Consider the following 19,717-nt stretch of genomic DNA (forward strand, 5'->3'; position numbering starts at 1 on the left):
TGAATTGGCCTATAAATGGTTTAAAATGTTGTTTTATAGAGAAAAGTGAGAAAGAAATAGGAAATGGGAGAATTAATAATTCGGGAGAGAGTAGGAGAGAAGATATATTTCAAAACAATTTACTATTTTAAATTGCTAAAGAAGAATGATTTGGGGAATTAGATGATTAAAATTAAATTGTGAATTTGTTAAATATAAGGTTAGGAGTGGAGGAAAACATCCCCGGAGAGCAGCTAATTAAGCTGTGAACCAGCCAAAAATAAATTTAGGAGGAGTGGAGGAGGCAACGCTGGGGACCAGTTAAAGCTAAACTGTGAACCAGTTAAATATAAGGTAAGGAGTGGAGGAAAGCATCCCTGGAAAACAGCTTATTATGCTGTGAACCAGCAAAAAATAAACTTAGGAGGAGAGGAGGAGACATACTGGGGAGCAGTTAAAGCCAAACTGTGAACCAGCGAAATATAGGTTAGGAGTGGAGGGAAGCATCCCTGGAAAACAGCTGAAAAGCTGTTATCCAGCTAAAAATAAACCTAGGAGGAGTGAAGGAGAAAATGTTGGAAGCAGTTAAAACTAACTGTGATCCAGCCAATAAATAAGGTTAGGAGTGGAGGAAAACATTTGAATAGAATAGAATAGAATAGAATAGAATAGAATAGAATAGAATAGAATAGAATAGAATAGAATTCTTTATTGGCCAAGTGTGATTGGTCACACAAGGAATTTGTCTTCGGTGTATATGCTCTCAGTGTACATAAGGAGAATAAAACACATTCATCAAGAATAAAAAGATACAGCACTTAGTGATAGTCAAGGTTACTAATAAGCTATCAAATCGTACTAGGAAACAAATAAAAACAATATAATTGAAAGGTACAAGCAACATCGTTATAGTAACAGGTTGCCTGCTTCCTTTCACAAGCACTAACCACTAAGAAACCATGTTGCACAAGCCCTCTGGCTCTGGTTCAAGCTCACACTGGGTTTCTCTTCTCTCTGGTCTCTCTACAAGTTATACAAGCTATTTAGAGAACGATGAGAGCTAAATGGCTTGAAATAGATCTATACTAGTCTCCCTTTATTTCTTTATCAGCGAAATGTAAATTTGGTGTAAAATGGTTTGTCATGAATGCGACTGCTTGAGGGCTCCTGGATTGGAGCTGATAGGGATGCAGTACGCTCCCTCCCACATGCTGGGTGTCTCGATAGAAAAACACTTCACACACACACACACACACACACACACACACACCCACGTATGTAATACACGTACTAAGCTAAACCAGGCAATCAATGAATCCTCAACTATAACAGGATGCATACACGGAGAGAAAATACACGGAGAGCTATAATGGAGATTGAACATGAGGAGAGAGAGAAGCCAATGGCTTCCCCCATATAGACAGCTTCTTAATGTGGCAGTAACCCTGCTGACTCATTCTCATTACGTCATCTCGGTTTACAGTCTTACAGCAGGTGGTCAGCTATTAAATCATCCTTACCCTAACAAAAGGCCACTTGTATGGCACTCCTGTTGATGAAGAGAAAGAGTATTATTTTAATTGCATGTAACCCAAATTTTCCTGTTTGTTAAGTTGCAGCTTGTGAAATCTGGCTTCTGTCCAAAGTTTATCTTTCATCATGACGTTAAAGATTTAATCTTTACTAAAATCACAGCAGCAAACAGACACAGAGAGAGGCGTCTCTTCTAACCAACATGGTTATTCTCAGCTGGCTGATCGTTCTTTCCCTCCTATTCCTCTATTTATGGAAGAACCAACGCCCCAAAGGCTTTCCCCCTGGACCATGGGGCCTCCCCCTGATTGGGAACCTGCTTCAGTTCAGTAAGAAGGACCCTCTCAAGGACCTGGATCAGGTACGGCTTCTTATCCGATCCCTCATTAATCCCTGCTGTGTGAGTCAGCCAAAAACGGAGGACATTTTCTTGCAATTATTTAAACGACTTGCTGCAAAAGAGGAGATTAACGTAAGATTTAGGGAAAGAAACTTTCAGAATGTTACCTCGATATTAAAGGATTCTGCTCTGTAGAGATGCATGTTTGATTCAAAGGAATCCTAATAGTTAATGGAATTGGGCTGCTCTTGAGAGAATCATTATCTTTTTGAGATGAAATCAATCCTAGACCTATGTTTGACTTTCATGGGCTTTGAAAGAAATTTGGTACTTTGGAGAACGTAAACACAGATCATTTAAGAAGAAAACAAATATTTTTTCAGTAATCAAAAGGCGGTGGTTATATACCTGCCAGTCTTGATTATTTAAAGTGAAACTATTGGTGGAGCTTTGTTGTTTTTGCTGCTGAGTCTTCTTGCTATTCTTGTTCCCTCTTTCAATGGCCTTTCTTCAATCTACATTGCAGTGTTTTACATTTCCACTCGTTAACTTATTCTTAATTAAAATGCTTGCTTACTGAGCTTAGTTGAATGCCAATTTCATAACTTCGTGTTCTATTTTTTAGCTGTGCTTCTATCGCTTTTAAGCTAGGCGATTGGTAAGGTTGCAATATTTTTCTAGCGCTTATGGTGGAATCATTTGATTTGATTCATAAACTAGGCTAAATTAAGAAAGTAAATTGGGTTGTGGGAAAGGAGGGAAGTGAGGCTACTTGATAACTGTGATCATCTTGTGTCTATGGAGATTCTCAAGCATCCAGGTCATACTTTTCCCAAAGGTGCTTTTTTTCAAAAGGCGACTGGATTGGACTTTCTGGTTTTTTGCTTTGCAAATATTTTGCTTGTCATCCAAGAAACGTCTTCAGTCCTAACTGACGTTAGAATCAGCTAGTCCAATTCAGCGTTATTTCTGGTGAGACCCATCTATCGGGGCTACCTGGTCTACCCAATCATGGGACGGAGCATATTGCTTCCACTTTTCAACCCCAATCCAGGAGCCTTTGCAGGCAGTCACTTTCACAGCAAACTCTTTTTGTGTAAAAAAGAGCTAAATATCCTGAAATAGATCTATACAAGTCTTCCTTTATTTCTTTGTCAGTAAAATATAAATTCAGGTCATAGTTATCTCAAAGGTGCTTTTTCCAAAAGGTAAGTGGAGATTGCATTGAGGATAATTTGGCCTGTCTGCAGATGTACTTGAAGAAAATCCAGTTTTGGACGGGTCACAATTTACAGAAAAGGCCATTTCATTTAATGGTATAATTCTACTCAAGAGATCCGATTATTCTTCTACGTCTAAGAAGTTATATCTATGCCTGAACAGGAGGGGAAAGGATAGGCTGAAGGTTTTTGAAGGAGATGGCATGTGATGGAGGTTCAGGTAATCTCGCCTCTCCTCCGTGTTGCATCCTTGCAAGTGATTGCTTCCAACCGATCTCCTGATGCTTCTAGATTAACCCTGGTGATTTCATTTCAGCTAGCCCAAAAATACGGTCCCGTCTTCAGTCTCAACATTGGAGGAACGCTTGCCGTCTTCACTCATGGGTTTTCTTCAGCCAAAGAGGTCCTGGTGACAAAAGGCATAGAATTTGCTGGAAGGCCAGATAATCCAATAGTAGATGATATCATGAAGAAAAAAGGTACCAATATATCCTTTCCAAACACTGTTTTTCCTCTCTACTTTTGTTGTTCGCTTTGTTGGATCTTTATGTTACATTGGCAATTATGAGATGGATGAATCCAAGGAATGATTGATTAATTAATCAGGTTTTACCATTAGGTAAGCAAAAAATAAATAATCCTCAATGTACGACCACAGTTGAGCCCAAAATTTTTGTTGCTGAGCAAGACAGTTGTTAAGTGAGTTTTGCCCCATTTTATCACTTTTCTTGCCATAGTTGTTAAGAGAATCATTGCAGTTATTAAGTTAGTAAACACGGTTGTTAAGTGAATCTGGCTTCCCCATTGACTATGCTTATCAGAGGGTCACAAAAGGAGATCCCATGACCCCGGGACACTGTAACGGTCGTAAATAGGAGTCGGGTGCCAAGCATCTGAATTTTGATCATGTGACCATGCGGGGGGCTGCAGCAATCGTAAGTATGAAAGCCAGTCATAAGTCACTTTTTTCCAGTGCCGTTGTAACTTCCAAGGGTCACTAAATGAAGTGTTGTAAGGTCTACCTGTACAAGGAAATCATTGTAGTTCCATTGCTTCATTTTCCATCTCTCATTTTTACAGGCATAATCACAGCACCCTACGGCCAAGTGTGGAAAGAGCACCGAAGGTTTTCACTGATGCTTCTCAGGAACTTCGGACTGGGCAAAAAATCAATGGAAGAGAAGATCTTGCAGGAGGCATCATATTTGATTGAAGCAATTGCTGAAAACTCAGGTAAGCTCACCTGGGACAGGACGAGATGGCTGGGAAATCATCACACCAATGTTGCTTCTTTTTTCCCACAGGACAGAATTCAGTTGATCTCACAGTTAGACCCATGGTTTTTGTGTGTGTGTGTGTGTGTGTGTGTGTGTGTGTGTGTGTTGATGCAGAGTGGGAGGAGCTTAGAATTCTGGTTGTATAAAACTTCAAGCAAATTCCAATGGAAGAGAATATTTGTAGGTTTCAGATATTTCATTCCCCTCCTAGGTAACAGGATGATGTTATGTAGGTGGGTAATGAAATGTCAGTTGTGGCCCACAAGCGGCCAGCAGAGCTGGCAGCAGATTCGGACAGTGAGGAGATTGGGGAGGAGCATGAGCCAGTCCTGGAGTCTGGGGAAGGCTCTGAGGAGGGCTCTGCGTCAGAGGCAGAGAGGGGGCCAGGGCCGTATGCCAGTTATCAGCTGCCTTCAGAGTCAGACATCAGTGAGGCAGATGAACAGCTGGAGCCTGTTCCGAGTGTACGCATGCACAGAGTTTCCAGACAAAAGGAACAGCTAAAGAACAAGGGTCGACTTGGGAGTAAGGCCACAGATGGACGATGAAGGGCCCCTCCCAGAGGGAATAAAAGAGGAGCAAAAGGGGAGTGGAGTTTGCAGGAGAGAATTTAGTTCACCTAATTGGTTTGTGACTCTCCGAGACTCCTTGCCAAGTTTTGAAGATATCGGCCTGGCAGCTCTCCAAGCCAGATAAGGTCTGTGACTGTAAATTCTCCCTTGAAAGACTTTGCTGAGTGTGAATGAGAGAAATCCACAGTAACTTAATAAAAAGGGATTTTTGTCAGGATAAAGAGTCTGCTTTGTGGTTTGGGAATGCCTAGATCAGAACAATGTCTACAAGCAAACGATTAAGCTCAGAGATCAATGAATTACTGGTTATTAGAGGTGACGAAACACCCACAACTTCTGAAGGCAAACTGTTCCCCTGATTAATTGTCCTCTCTGTTAGGAAGTTCCTCCTTAATTCCAGGTTGCTTCTCTCCTTGAATAGTTTCCATCTGTTGTTTCTTGTCCTGCCTTCTGGTGCTTTGGAAAATAAATCAACCCCCTCTGCTTTGTGGCAGCCTGTCAAAATACTGGAATCCTGCTAAGTTAAGCAACTTAATCATCTTAGTTGCTCTTCTTTGCACTTTTCCCAAAGTCTCAGCATAACATTGTTCATGCTCATGTTTTCATTGTGGCGGTAATAAAGGAGGAGGCCTCTTTGTTCCTTGGTTGCAAAACACAAATGGGAATTCTGAGATAACTCATGGAAACACATGGAGACTCTGAAAGGGAAGGGCCAGGGAATGTCTGCAGAAATAGGCTACCTGTTCTGACCTAGGCTTCCTTAGAAAGCATGAAGCAAAGTCTTAAGTCCGGCCAAACCTCTTTTATTTAAACAACTGTGAATTACTGTCATTCACAGTCAACAAGGTGTAAAGTCCCAAAATACACTTGAGTCACCAGAATGCCAAAGAGAGAGACTCAAGACGAGGCTTGCAAAAAAACAGATTTTATTTATGGCCAAAAACAAAATACTGGGTGGAACTATATCCAGAACATACAGATACAATGCATGCGAGGAGATAGCCACACCTTGGGGAAGGTATGGCGTCCTTTTATACCCTCAGAGACGTCAGTTTAGTACCCAACTCTGGCCTCCCAATCCAGGCCCGTGCATTCCTTGTTGCCCTGCAAGGAGGAATAGAAACTTCCCAATTAGTCATCTTGAGCATTTCTTTGTTTACTCAATTGGCCACTTAGGCACCCTGGCCCTGGAAAGTAGGAGTCTATCCAGATCAACATAAATTGACTGAGATAGTACCATGCTCTTAGATGGCACAAGAAAAAAACAGGGAGAAGATTGATATGGGTTCAGGTCAAATGGTAGGGACATATGTTTGACAAATACCAGATACATTACAGGCCTAATAACAGAATATGTTTGTTACAGGAGATACAAATATAAAGGCATAATATATGTGATACAAATACAAAGGCATATGTGTATTACAAGAACCTAAAGGTTACAGAATCTAGTATACCAGTATATCATATCCTAGCATTATTTATTATATCCTTATTATTGTTTCCCTTCAAAGGCTTTGGCAAACAGTCTTTCAGAGGAATGTTTATCAACACCCACCGTATCTCCTTTGGAACGCTGCCAGAAAATCAATTTCCAAATGCAGGGCGAGGCCAAACTTGGCACAGATTCTATTAGAGTCAGGAACAGAACTTTCCAATCTTGAATCGACCAAATGAACTAATTGCTTCCTGCAAAAGCCCACGTCCCATTCGCTCCTCTTTTATTTATTTATTTATTTTATTTTATTTTATTTATTTTTATTAGATTTATATACCGCCCTACTCCTGAAGGACTCAGGGCGGTGAACAGGCACAAAATAAAATACATAAATACAAAAGTTAAAAGACATAATTAAAACCAGATTAAATAATTTAGTCTGAGACAATTAAAAAATCCCAATAATTTAAAACAGATTAAAATTTCGATTTAAAAGAATTTTAAAACAGGGGAGAAAATTAGGCCAGGCCGGCTTGCTGGAATAGGAGAATCTTAAGAGCACGGCGGAAAGTGTGTAGATCCGAGATCCTCCGTATCTCTGTGGGGAGCTCGTTCCAGATAGTGGGTGCCCCCACAGAGAAGGCCCTCCCCCTGGGGGCCGCCAGTCACCAGTTTTATTTCCTATTAGAGGGGCCAATTATCTCTAAGGTGTGCCCTTACTGAGTCGATCCTGCTTTCTTAAATGCTCTTGTCTTCTGGCAGTTCTGGGAATGGGCTCCAACTGTTCCTCTGCCTCGCTGCTGTCTATCTCCCTCTCTGCCTCCGATGCAGAGCCCTTGTCTGAGCTTACTCAACCCCCAGGACTGGCACAGATTCCTCCCCAACCTCCTCACTGTCTGACTCTGTTGCCAGCTCCACTGGCCACCGATGGGCCACAACACTACCATTGCTTACCTAAATAGGCTCAAAGTTCTAATGGTCACTGCCTTTTCTGACCTTGCTGACTCTTTTCCTTTTTCTGGACCTGGGGCTGCCTTTCAAAAGAAGTGCCCGAACCTGGAGCTCCTTCCCATTTATATTTCTTTACAAGACTTGACTGATGGGAAAATTAAAAGGAATAGTTCACAAGTATAGTTAGTCCTCAACATATGATCACAACTGAGCAGGGGAATTACGGTTGTAAGTCATGCTGTTCGTTAAGTGGGTCACCACGTGACTAATCAGATGTTATGAACCTCTCTTGGTTATTAGAGGTGGTTACGCAAATCACGACGGTCGTTTAGTGAATCTTTGGCTTCTGGCAAAATGCGTAAATCGTGGTTGTGTGATCTCGGAATGCTGCAGAGAGTTGTAAATGCGGGCTACGAAACCCAAGATGAGATCACATAATTATCTGGGGGAAATGGCCATTGGAACTTCTAATCCCAGTCTAATTACCTTGTTTGTGGTCTGTTGTAACTTTGAACAGTTGCAAGCCGAGGACTTCTTGGAGAGTAACCATTTTGGATGGGAGGAAGGCCTAAGTGAGGAAGCAACCTGGTGTCATAAACATAAACATCAAGAGCATTCAATCTCATCTCCCCTTGAGTGATTTAGAGCCTTCTCTGGTCTTTCCCAGGAGAAAGCTCCCCGTCTAGGAGATTCCTGTATTACAGGCAGAGAACAATAAAGTAGCTAGCTTGAATTATACACATATGAATCTGTTTGTTCAGGCATCACAGGACTATCTCTAATCTTATTTTCTTTTGCATTGTATTGCAGATTCACCTTTTGATCCTCATCCATTCCTTGAAACTGCAATCGCCAACATTATGTCTTCCATTCTGTTTGGGAAACGTTTTGAAAACGACAGCTCTTTCAACACTGTGCTGGACATAATACATCGGAATATCAAAACAATGATGGGACCCTGGGCCATGGTATCCTTGACAGGAGGGCAGGAAAATGGTCATGATTCCCAGAATGGTAGTGGGAATTTTAGTTTATTGAAATTAAATGTCCACCTCTCTTAAAGTTGTTGAGGTTGAGCAACACGATTATGCAGGATATTATGGATGAAATGCCTTATCTATTTTGGAATTTCATCCAATTTTCCTTGCATAATTTTATTTATTTTTGAAGGAACATCATAATTTTATGATTGACTTGGTGGAGCCAGTAGGAGTAAATTACAGCATGACAACTCTTTGTTGAAATATTAACTTAGTTTAATATTTGGGCTCTATCAAAAGGTGAACATGAAATAACATACACGAACATAGATAGTTGAAGGTATTTTTTCTTTCCCAACATACCCTACAGCGTATATTACCCGATGATCATTTTAATTAATGTTGATTTATTTTCTCCTTCTTGGCAGCTTTACAATGCTGTGCCCTTAGTGAGGAGGCTTCCCCTGCCCCATCAGAGAATAGTAGAAGATACCCATAAAATCTTTGCTTTCCTTGAAAAGGAAGTGGAGGAACACAAGAAAACATTGATTCCTGAAGAAAGCCAAGATTTCATTGATGCATACCTAGAAGAAATAAAGGAGGTAAAAAATCCACTCCCCTTTGTTTGGTTTTGCACTCTTATATACAGTAGCTGTTGTCATCTTGTATCTGTGGCTACCACACTACAGTTGTGTGACTATGAAAAAGAGGTCTCTAGTGGATGGCCCTAACCTCATTTAATAATCTAAAAGTATACATAATTCGTTGCTTGGACAGTTAAACAACTTCCACACAAAGTCTTTTGAAATTTGTGTGAATTAGAGTTTTGTCCTAAAGAAAGGAACAAATGACCTTCCATCACGAAGCAAGGCACTTGTGAAGTGATTCACACCCTATTTTACAACCTTGTTTCCTGTAGTGTTAAGTGAATCACTGGAATTGTTAACTGAATCGCATGGTTATTAAGCAAATCCACCTTCTCCCATGGACTTTGCTTGTCAGAAAGTGACTGTGGACCTTATAAAATGATGATCCACATGGCCCTGGGATGCTGCAACTGTCATGAATGCATGCTGGTTTCCAAGTGCCCAAATTTTGATCATGTGACTGCAGGATAATGTGGTGATCATAAGTGTGAGAAGAGTCCCCAAGAGATTGGACAGCCATTTGTCTGAAACGGTATAGGGTTTCCTGCCTAAGCAGAGGGTTGGACGTGAAGACCTCCAAGATCACGTCCAACTCTTCTCTTCTCTTCTCTTCTCTTCTCTTCTCTTCTCTTCTCTTCTCTTCTCTTCTCTTCTCTTCTCTTCTCTTCTCTTCTCTTCTCTTCTCTTCCCTTCTCTTCTCTCCTCTCCTCTCCTCTCCTCTCCTCTCCTCTCCCCTATCCTATCCTATCCTATCCTATCCTATCCTATCCTATCCTATCCTATCCTATCCTATCCTATCCTATCCTATCCTATCCTTCATTTCAGCACTGTCATAACCTCAAACATCAGTGAATAAATGGTTCAGGACTATATGTGGACTATTATCTCTTTCTTTCTTTGTTTTAATTAATAAAAGACAGAGAGGAAAGCTTCAAGTTTTGAAGAAGAACAATTACTAGTTTTACTGACGGACTTTTTAGTTGCTGGATCAGAGACAACAGTTGGAACACTTTGGTGGGCATTGCTGTATTTGGTAGCCTTTCCAGAGGTCCAAGGTACGGAAATAGCAAATGACAGAGGTCTTCTATTAACCATGCAAAATCAGGATGGGTCTTGAAGGTGTGATTCCAGACCTTTCTAAAAGCTTCATTTGGATTTCGACAGATTCATCCCTTCTGTTATGTTTAGAACTATAACATAGTTATAGTTATGGTTCTGACCAGTTCTGGAGAACTGGTAGTGGAAATTCTGAGTAGTTCGGAGAACCGGTAGTAAAAATTCTGACTGGCCCCGCCCCCATCTCTTCTCTGCCTCCCGAGTCCCAGCTGATCAGGAGGAAATGGGGATTTTACAGTAACCTTCCCTTGGAGTGGGGTGGGAATGGAGATTTTACAGTATCCTTTCCCTGCCATGCCCACCAAGTCAGGCCACGCCCACCAAGCCATGCCCACAGAACTGGTAGTAAAAAATTTTGAAACCCACCACTGTATTAGACCTAGAAGAATTCCCAGATAGAGAGGCATTGCTCTCCTGCAATTCAAGGAGAGCACCAAGTTGAGAAGGACACAAAACATGGGGTTTCAGTTTGAAGTTTTCAAAAATGTATGTAGGAGATGACATGGCTGAGCCTGAAGGAGGAGTCAAGAGCATCATCAGTCTTGAGTCCCTTCGTGCCCACAAGAGATCTAAGTCCTGCCCACTTTGAATTCTGTTGACTCTTATCTCTCTCCAATTTGCTTTGACCAGAAGAGTAGAAGACCTCCAAGGTCTCTTCCAACTCTATTGTGATTGATTGATTGATTGATCTTGCACATCTCATTTGGATGGATATCCTCCCCTTTTTATAATCCAGTGAATTAGGGAGCTGTCTTCCAGATACTCTTCTGAATGTTATCTAATTGTTTTCCCCTTAAAAATACTTCAGTACTTCTTCCCAGGGAACATTGGCTATATAATTGTGTTGAAGTCTCCTTGCTTGCCCTCCTTAGTAACGAATAACTTAGTAACTAATTTATTTGCACTGCAGAGAAATGCCAGAAGGAAATAGATGCTTTTCTGGGAGGTAATTCAATCCTGCAATGTGAAGATCGAGAAAAGCTGCCCTACACAAATGCCGTCATTCATGAAATCCAGCGCTGTACAACTATTGTTCCTCTCGGAGTAGCTCACGCACCCATCCATAATGCACAGCTTTGGGGCTATCAAATTCCCAAGGTAAACCTGGGAGGCTAAACTGTACAATGAAGGCTAATGGAACTAGACATATTTAGCCAGACGAAGAGAAGGATTAGGGGAGAGATGACATCATATCAATCTTCCAATAATTAAAGGGCTGTCAGAGAAAAGAAGGGGTCAATTTATTCTCCAAAGCACCTGGGTGAAAACTCATCACAGGGAGTGCCAAACTGGAAATAAGGGGGAATTTCCTGAAAGTGAGTTTATTTATTTTATTTATTTATTCATTTGTCAATCATATATAAGATAACAGATATATGTATAAATATGATTATGAATACAGGATAAGAATACGAAAAAATGGGGACAGTAGGACGGGGACGGTAGGCACTTATGCATGCCCCTTACAGACCTCTTAGTTATGGGGTGAGGTCAACTTTAGAGAGTCTAAGGTTAAAGTTTTGGGGATTTGGGGAAGAAACCACAGAGTCAGGTAGTGCATTCCAGGCATTGACCACTCTGTTGATGAAGTCGTATTTTCTGCAATTGAGTTTGGAGCGGTTTACCTTAAGTTTTTTTCTATTCTGTGCTTGTGTATTGTTGTGATTGAAGCTGAAGGTAGGACATTGTAGCAGATAATTTTATGTACTATGCTTAGGTCAGACTGAAGGCGGTGTAGTTCTAAGTAGTCTAAGACCAAAATTTCAGGTCTGGTGGCATGAGGTATTTTATTGCGGGTAGAGGAATGGAGGACTCTTCTCGTGAAATATGGACTCTCTCAATTGTATTAATGTCCAATATGCGGTGTGTGTTCCAGACACATGAGCTGTATTCGAGAATTGGTCTAGCAAATGTTTTGTATGCTCTAGTTAGTAGTATAATATTTCCAGAGAAGAAGCTATGCAAGATTAGGTTAACAACCCTTTACGCCTTCTTGGTAATGTAGTTACAGAGGGCTCTGGCACTTAGATCATTAGAGATGAGTACTCCAAGGACCTTTACAGAGTGAAGGTCGTGTCCATCCAGCTTGTATTTTATGTTCGGGGGTTTTTTTTGCCAATGTGTAGGACAGAGCATTTATTGGTTGAGATTTTTTTTTTTTTAATTTGATTTATATGCCGCCCTTCTCCGGAGACTTAGGGCGGCTTACAATGTGCTAAGCAATAGCCTTCATACTTTTGTATATTTATACAAAGTCAGCTTATTGCCCCCACAACTGGGTCCTGAATTTACCTACCTTAGAAAGGATGGAAGGCTGAGTCAACCTTGAGCCTGGCGAGATTTGAACCTGCAGTAATTGCAGGCAGCTGGTCTTAATAACAGGGTGCTTTAGACCACTGTACTACCAAGGCTCATTTGAAGTTGCCACTTATTTATCCATTCTGACACATAGTCAAGGTGTTTTTGAAGGGTAGTAGCATTGTCGGTAGTGTTGAACAGTTTTACATCATCAGCGAAGAGCACACAGTTGCCTTTAATATGATCATAAAGGTCATTTATATAAAGTATAATGATGTTAGTCCTAAAGTGCTACCTTGGGGAACACCACTGTTAACAGGTACAAGATTTGATAGAGCGCTTCCTATTTTGACCACTTGTTGCCTGTTTGACAGGAAGGCAGCTATCCATTTATGCAGGAGTCCAGAAATGCCATAAGATTTTAGTTTTAGAAGTAGTTTGTCATGTAGCACTGAATCAAAGGCTTTACAGAAGTCTATGTAAATTGAGTCTATTGCTTTGCCCAGATCGAGATGTGTAGTCCATATGTTTTTGCAGTATAGTGGTTGCAGATTATAGGATAATTTTTTTCTGAAACCAAATTGTTTGTTGGAGAGTAGGTTGTTTGTTTCTAGGTGGAAGGTAAGGGATTGGTTAATGATTGCTTCCATGACTTTGCAGCAGTGGTGAAATCTAAAATTTGTTACTACCGGTTGTGTGGGCATGGCTTGGTGGTGGTGGTGGATAATGTGACTGGTTAGGTGAAGAGGTTGTAAAAAAATGCTTTTAAAAGCCTCTGACAATCCCAGCTGAGTTGCCTGATTGGCAGAGACTTTTTTTCTTTTAAAAGCCTCTGGCGATCAGGCAACTCAGCTGGGATCGTCAGAGGCTTTTAAAAGCATTTTTTTTTGTAAATATTTTTTTATTTTTTTTCCCAAACATAAGCATAAAATATAACTTTTAAGAACAAAGTCTTGATCCGGTCATAGATGGTTACCACGGTTACATTCCTTTAACAAGCTCCATTCAATTTCCCATTTCATCTTTTGCGGATAGAAATTCAAAACATAAAAAAACAAATTTTAACATAAAGTCTAGCATCTCCACCTAAACAAATCCATTATATCAATACAATTTTAATTTCAAACTAACTTTCGCTCATTTTTATATCTATATGTCAATCCTGATTTTATCTTGTTCTTCTTCACCTTGTATCTTTTACCATCAGTGTCAAAATAATTTTTAACAATATTCTAACCTCTTATTCCAATTATTTACCTTACAATTTTATCACCATAAATCTTAATTTCAAATTCAATACAACTCCATTTTTATTACACTTTCTAAAACAAAATTCTATCTAATTCTTAAAAGCATTTTTTTAAACAACCTCTTCAGCCGAAGAGGTTGTAGAAAAAATGTTTTTAAAAGAAAAAAAGCCTCTACCAATCAGGCAACTCAGCTGGGATCGTCCGAGGCTTTTAAAAGCATTTTTTTTATAACCTCTTCAAGAGGTTGTAGAAAAAAATGCTTTTAAAAGCCTCGGACGATCCCAGCTGAGCTGCGCGATCATCAGAGGCTTTTTTTTTTTACTTTTAAAAGCATTTTTTCTGCCGAAGAGGTTGTAGAAAAAATGCTTTTAAATTTTTTTTAAAAAAGCTACCGGATTGGGGGATCCGGTCCGAACCGGGAGCATTTCACCCCTGCTTTACAGGGGACGCAGCATAAAGAGATTGGTCTGTAATTTTCAACTAGGTTGGGGTCTCCCTTTTTCAAGATAGGGGTGAACTTTGGCTACTGTCCAATGGTTGGGCAAGGAGCTGGTCCTGAAAGATTTTTCAAAGATTATGCTTAGAGGTTCTGCTATTGCAGTGGAAAGCTTTTTTAAGAAGTAGGCACATAGTCCATCAAGTCCAATAGATAGAGATGGTTTTAGACTGCGTAGTTTAAGCTGTTGCTTGGGAGCGGGGCTGGATTAGAAGATCATCTTGAAGTTCCCCTTCAAGCCTTACGATTCCATGAAAGATTCTTTTCACTACCATCAGTTCATTTTTGAACCAGATCTCAAAAGGGCTAAGGCGAATTGATTCCAGATCCCTTCCATCACTGAGCGTTTTCTTCTGTGTGATCTAGTTTTACTGACGTTTGCAGGGCACAACCATTTTCACCAACCTCCATTCTGTTCATCACGATGAATCCCAGTGGAAGTTCCCACATGAGTTCAACCCCTCCAACTTCCTGAATGCAAAGGGAGAGTTTGTGAAGCCGGAAGCCTTTTTGCCATTTTCAGCAGGTGAATTCTCTCTTTCTCTCTGTTTTCCTTTGAATGGGAAGGGCTGTACAGCAGGCAGAACCAGGGATTAGACAACCGTTTGAACTCAGCTCCTGTACTTAAGCCTACTTCAGGGCATCATTGGGCGGAGAAAACTAGGATGCATGCTAAGATCATATGAATGCGGCCAATGGGGAGCAAATGAAAAGCGGATTCACTTTGGGGATATCATCACCCATATTTGTGAAAGCACTCCTTCTCTGATTGAGTATATCCTTCAGCAGGCTAAAATAGAAAATATGCCGTTTCATCAACCCATTCCAGAAACCAGGAAATACATGTTTTCCTTTGCTATTCTCTCCCTCTCCCCCCTTTCCCCCCTCCCTCTCCCTCCCCCCTTCCTCTCCCTTTCCTTTTCCCTGTCCCAGTTCCCTTCCATCTCCTTCTCCCTCTCCCCTCCCTCTCCCTCTCCTTCTCTCTGTCCCACTCCCCTTCCATCTCCTTCTCCCTCTCCCTTTTCCCTTCCTTCTCCTTCTTCCTCTCCCTCTCTCTCACACACAAAGATATAAATCCATTAATCCTAAAGACACTAGTCAGTTTCACATAACATTACAAACCACAAGTCTGAGTTTCAGGGTGCTGTTTTATCATCAAAGTGTGTGCTGCTGTAGATGAATTCATCTTGTCCTTGATTTTTCAGGACCAAGGGGTTGCTTAGGAGAAAATCTGGCTCGGATGGAGCTCTTCCTCTTCCTCACCAGCATCCTGAGAAATTTCCAGCTCTCTTGGCCAGATAAATCCCAGGCACCAGATCTCACACCTAAATTTGGTGTCACACAATTCCCATCAAGCTTTAAAATATTCATGAAAGGCCGCCAGGAGAGTGACTAGATGGTGGGAAGATTTTCCATCACTCCAGGCAAAGTCATCCTCTCCAAAAACACTTGAAAGGCCCAGATGAAATTCATAGGCTAATTGAAATTATGTTCAATATTATAAACTTGATTTAGAAAGATAATGCTATTTTGGGTGTAATGGTATGTGGACCTGACCTTAGGAGACAGGAGGAAGAGCTGCAGACTAGGAAATAGGGAGTTAAGAGGCAGCTGAGCCTGTGGAAAGAACGGAGACAAGGTAAAGATCTTAAAAGGGACCCTCCCTAGTTTCTTGGATTGTAAACATGAGGGGGGGGAGGGGAAGTACTTTCAGATTTACAAGATTACTGCCAGCCTTGTGAGGTACTCCAGACAAGTAGCACACTGAGGACTACTAGCTGTATCGGTAGTCCTCGACTTACAACCACCTGCCTACAAAAAGAGGGGGGAAAAAAGAATAGAGAGAGGGAGGGAGGGAGGGAAAGACCATTCAAAACAACAACCAAGAAAAGGAATCATCCATCCATCATCTCTTGCGTGCTTATACTTTAATTGCTAAGCTTTAAAAGAAAGAGGGGGGAAATGGAAAAACAAGTCAAAAACAACAATAAAGGGAAAAAAAAGAAATCATCTACCCATCGTCTCTGGCCCGCTTTGATACTTCAATTGCTAAGCTGTTGTTTTTTTTTTGACTTGCCTTCTGAGGTACTCCAGACAAGTAGCACACCAAGGACTCCTAGCTGTATAGGTAGTCCTTACTTACAACCACAACTGAGCCCAAAATGTCTGCTGCTAAATGGTTATCATAAGGTTATCACCTTATGATTAATGATTGAAACTATGATTTATGATCTTATGACCTATCACGTTGTTGTTGTATATTTATATTCTGCACCAGAGACAAATTCCTTGTGTGTCCAATCAGACTTGGCCAATAAGAGAATTCTATTTTATTCCACTATACTCTATTTCTCTGTATCTGGAAGAACTATTCTCAGGATCATTATCGAGCAGATCTTCTTGGTCATTGAGCAAGAGATTAGTGTACTCACAGGGAAATGATTTCAAAGAACTCAAAAGCACAATGTCTTTTTAACGTACAGTGCATTCAGAAAGTATTCAGACCCCCAACACTTTTGTCAATATTTTGTCCTCATTTTTCAGTAGTTGAAAATGGTTTCCCCCCCTTCCTTAATCTCCACTCAGTACCTCATACATTTCAGTGTTTTCTTTTTAATAAATTTACAGACATGTTTAAAATTCTGTTTTCACTTTGTCATTTTGTGGTACTGATTGTAGATTAGTGAGAAAATAATGGATTTCAACAACTGTAGCATCAGGCTGTAGCATCCCAAAATTGACAAAAGTGAAGGGAGACTGAATACTTTCTGAATGGTGTGGGTTTTCATTCATTGATATTTGTAATCTGTTTTATGTATAACTTGCATCTGCCCAGCCAGTCTGCCTTTCACACTTCTTCCTTTCCTCCACCTCATCCAAATTTAAATCCTGTATTCGTCTAACAATAAATCTTCTGCAGTTATTGCTGTAGTTCACAAAAGCTTATACCTTTTAATAAAATGAAAGAAATAATCAAACTATGCCTGACATTTTTGTCCATACCATAGACCAGGGGTGTGAAACTGGATTTCTTCGAGGGCTGGATCAGCATTGTAGTTCTCCTCCATGGGATGGCTGGGGTGAGGAGATGGAGCAGATGCTCCCGTAGCACTTTGCTAGCCAAAACGAGGTGTGAGGGGGCTCTGTGCAGCCCTCCACAACCTGTTTTGGCCGACAGAGGCATCACGGGCTGGTCTTGGAAAGTTTCCATCTTCAAAGATGGAAACTTTGAACTCCGAGGCTGCTAGGTGCCAAGCGTCTCTATGAAATAATAAAAGGATGCAACAGAGGCTAATACGCTGGCTCTGTAAACCTCTTAGAGAAGGCTGTAAAGCAGCGGTTCTCAACCTGTGGGTCGCGACCCCTTGGGGGGGTCGAACGACCCTTTCACAGGGGTCGCCTAAGACCATCGGAAAACACATATACCTGCGTTTTCGGCTTGGGAACAGCTGTCTTGCCAGGGAACGGGCCGGTAACTGGTTGTCCTCCGATAAGAGGCGCGCCGGCTCTCTTGGAAAAAGTGGGGGTGCATGCATGGAGGGGGCACACATGTGCATTGCTGGTTGCATGTGCACATGCGCAGTGTGAGGCGCATGCGCATTAGGAGCATTGGGGGTCATGCATGCTCAAATAGGGGCGCTCATTGCATTATGGGTGCTGGCACGTGAGAGCGCGCGAGCACTCGCACGCTCGGACTTTGGGCATGCATTTTATGGTGGTTGGGGGTCACCACAACATGAGGAACTGTATTAAAGAGTTGTGGCATTAGGAAGGTTGAGAACCACTGCTGTAAAGCACTGTGAAGCGACCTATAAGTCTAAGTGCTATTGCTATCATGGCTAAGGTTTTGTATTTTTTGGATATTTTTTACTTGCTCTAGTTGTTATCGAATCACTTCATGATGGGTTGGAGTGTAGTCTAGACATTGGATATCTGTTTTTCCTTGTTTCACAACATCACCATTATGTTCTGTCCCCGTCCCACACACACACACCAACAGTCGTCCAAGAGTTAAAAACCAAACCAGCCGACAAAATCCTTTTCCTTATGATAACGGAACATGGCAGCAACCTAGTGGCTGCCTGCCAAGAGTTTATTACTCATGAAGGGAAGAGATAACTTCTCTCCGCTTTTGGTACATCAAAGTAAAATGTTCAATAATTACAGAGTAAATTAAGTCCAAATATAATCCAGCAAAGCCTATAGCAAAAGCCCGGCAATGCAGAATGGTGTGGAAGCTTTCAGCTTTGTTTGTCACAAGGTTTGACTGGCCACCACGCTCCCTTTTATACCCTGTGGGGTGTGGTCCAGTGACTCAGCCTAATCTCTGGCACGCCTCCTCTTCTGTTGCGTGTGCTTATCTCTCCGACGCTGGCGTGGATCCAGCCAAGACTCATCCCTGTCACTGTCTGACTGCGCCTGCGCAGGGATACCTGGCTCCTGGCCAATCTCTTCTCCGTCAGGAGACACCTGAGGCATTGATAGAGAGGAGGGTCCTGGAGAGGGAGGCCCAGCCAACTCCTCTCCTTCCCTTTCGGAGCCTTCTTCCTCTGATAAGACGGGCTCGGGGGTCAGAGCCACAACATATTATGTCTCACTTTGGCTTTTATTCTTTCTAACCCAGGGCTTGAAACAAACTAGAGAATGACAAATGGTAATAAATTGAGGACAATATGTTGTCAGGTGCCTGGATCTTAATTTTGTGATTCTGTATTTTGCCTCCTTACAAACAGTGCACCCTAAGTACTTCTTGCACTGCTTTGGCATTTGCTGGAGCTTATGTTACCTAACCAGTGGTGAAATTCAATTTTTTTTAGTACTGGTTCTGTGGGCGTGGCTTGGTGACTGTGGTGTGGCTCGGTGGGCATGGCTCGGTGGCTGTGGCAGGTGAACCTCCATTCCCACCCCACTCCAGGGGAAGGATACTGCAAAATCTCGATTCCCACCCCACTCTGGGGCCAGCCAGAGGTGGTATTTGCCGGTTCTCCTAACTACTCAAAATTTCTGCTACCGCTTCTACGAACTACTCAAAATTTCCGCTGCTGCTTCTCCAAAACCTGTCAGAACCTGCTGGATTTCACCCCTGCACCTAAGTAGGTCTGGCATCTTCTGCAGCCCTCTGAAACTCTCACCACTCCCTTATGCAACAAATGTACACAATTGTCATGTGTGGGAGCACCCGTACGCATTTGGGCACAACTATTCTCATGCCTTCCTAGAATGTACAGGCCATCCTTCTTAACCCCTCATGCATGAATCCTTCCACCTTTCCTGATGGAGTACTCTCCTCCTGCAAATAGTATTTCATAACCTTGCCAGTCTAACCTGGACACACTCAACAGATTATGATCTAATGCAGGTACATATAGGACATTGTACAATGTTTCTCCTATCTCAGGTACATAAACATTACCTTCCTCTTTTACAGCAGCTCCTTGATCATTGGCCAGACTCACATATGTTTGCATAGCTAGTCTCAAACCAGAAAATGTTTGTAGATTATTCGCAATATGTTGACTCACCCCACTGTCCAACAACCAAATTTTTCCTAACCCTACAGCTTCTTTAAGAAGACAGCTTCTTAAAGTGGCAGTGACCCTGCTGACTCATTCTCATTGCA

The 19,717-nt window shown here is 41.6% G+C and overlaps 1 protein-coding gene across 1 annotated transcript; it reads left to right on the plus strand.

The window, feature by feature from the left end:
* The first annotated feature begins 1,479 nt into the window (after positions 1-1,479).
* Positions 1,480-17,075, plus strand: LOC148112300 (cytochrome P450 2J6-like). Its single transcript, XM_087877195.1, has 9 exons — positions 1,480-1,873; positions 3,389-3,551; positions 4,153-4,305; positions 8,121-8,278; positions 8,719-8,892; positions 9,854-9,992; positions 10,964-11,151; positions 14,482-14,623; positions 15,303-17,075. The coding sequence occupies exons 1-9, from the start codon at positions 1,715-1,717 to the stop codon at positions 15,491-15,493; spliced, it is 1,467 nt and encodes a 488-aa protein (XP_087733321.1). The 5' UTR covers positions 1,480-1,714; the 3' UTR covers positions 15,494-17,075.
* Positions 17,076-19,717: the final 2,642 nt, after the last annotated feature.

Source organism: Pantherophis guttatus, chromosome 11 (assembly GCF_059756535.1).
Source record: "Pantherophis guttatus breed Tessera chromosome 11, ASM5975653v1, whole genome shotgun sequence".
Lineage (NCBI taxonomy): Eukaryota > Metazoa > Chordata > Lepidosauria > Squamata > Colubridae > Pantherophis > Pantherophis guttatus.

Excerpts from the sequence above, each read along its gene's own strand:
- LOC148112300 (XM_087877195.1), top strand. The coding sequence starts at position 1,715 with ATGGTTATTCTCAGCTGGCTGATCGTTCTTTCCCTCCTATTCCTCTAT. Across the intron at positions 4,306-8,120 it reads AGCAATTGCTGAAAACTCAG|ATTCACCTTTTGATCCTCAT; the intron begins GTAAGCTCACCT and ends ATTGTATTGCAG. Across the intron at positions 14,624-15,302 it reads CTTTTTGCCATTTTCAGCAG|GACCAAGGGGTTGCTTAGGA; the intron begins GTGAATTCTCTC and ends TTGATTTTTCAG.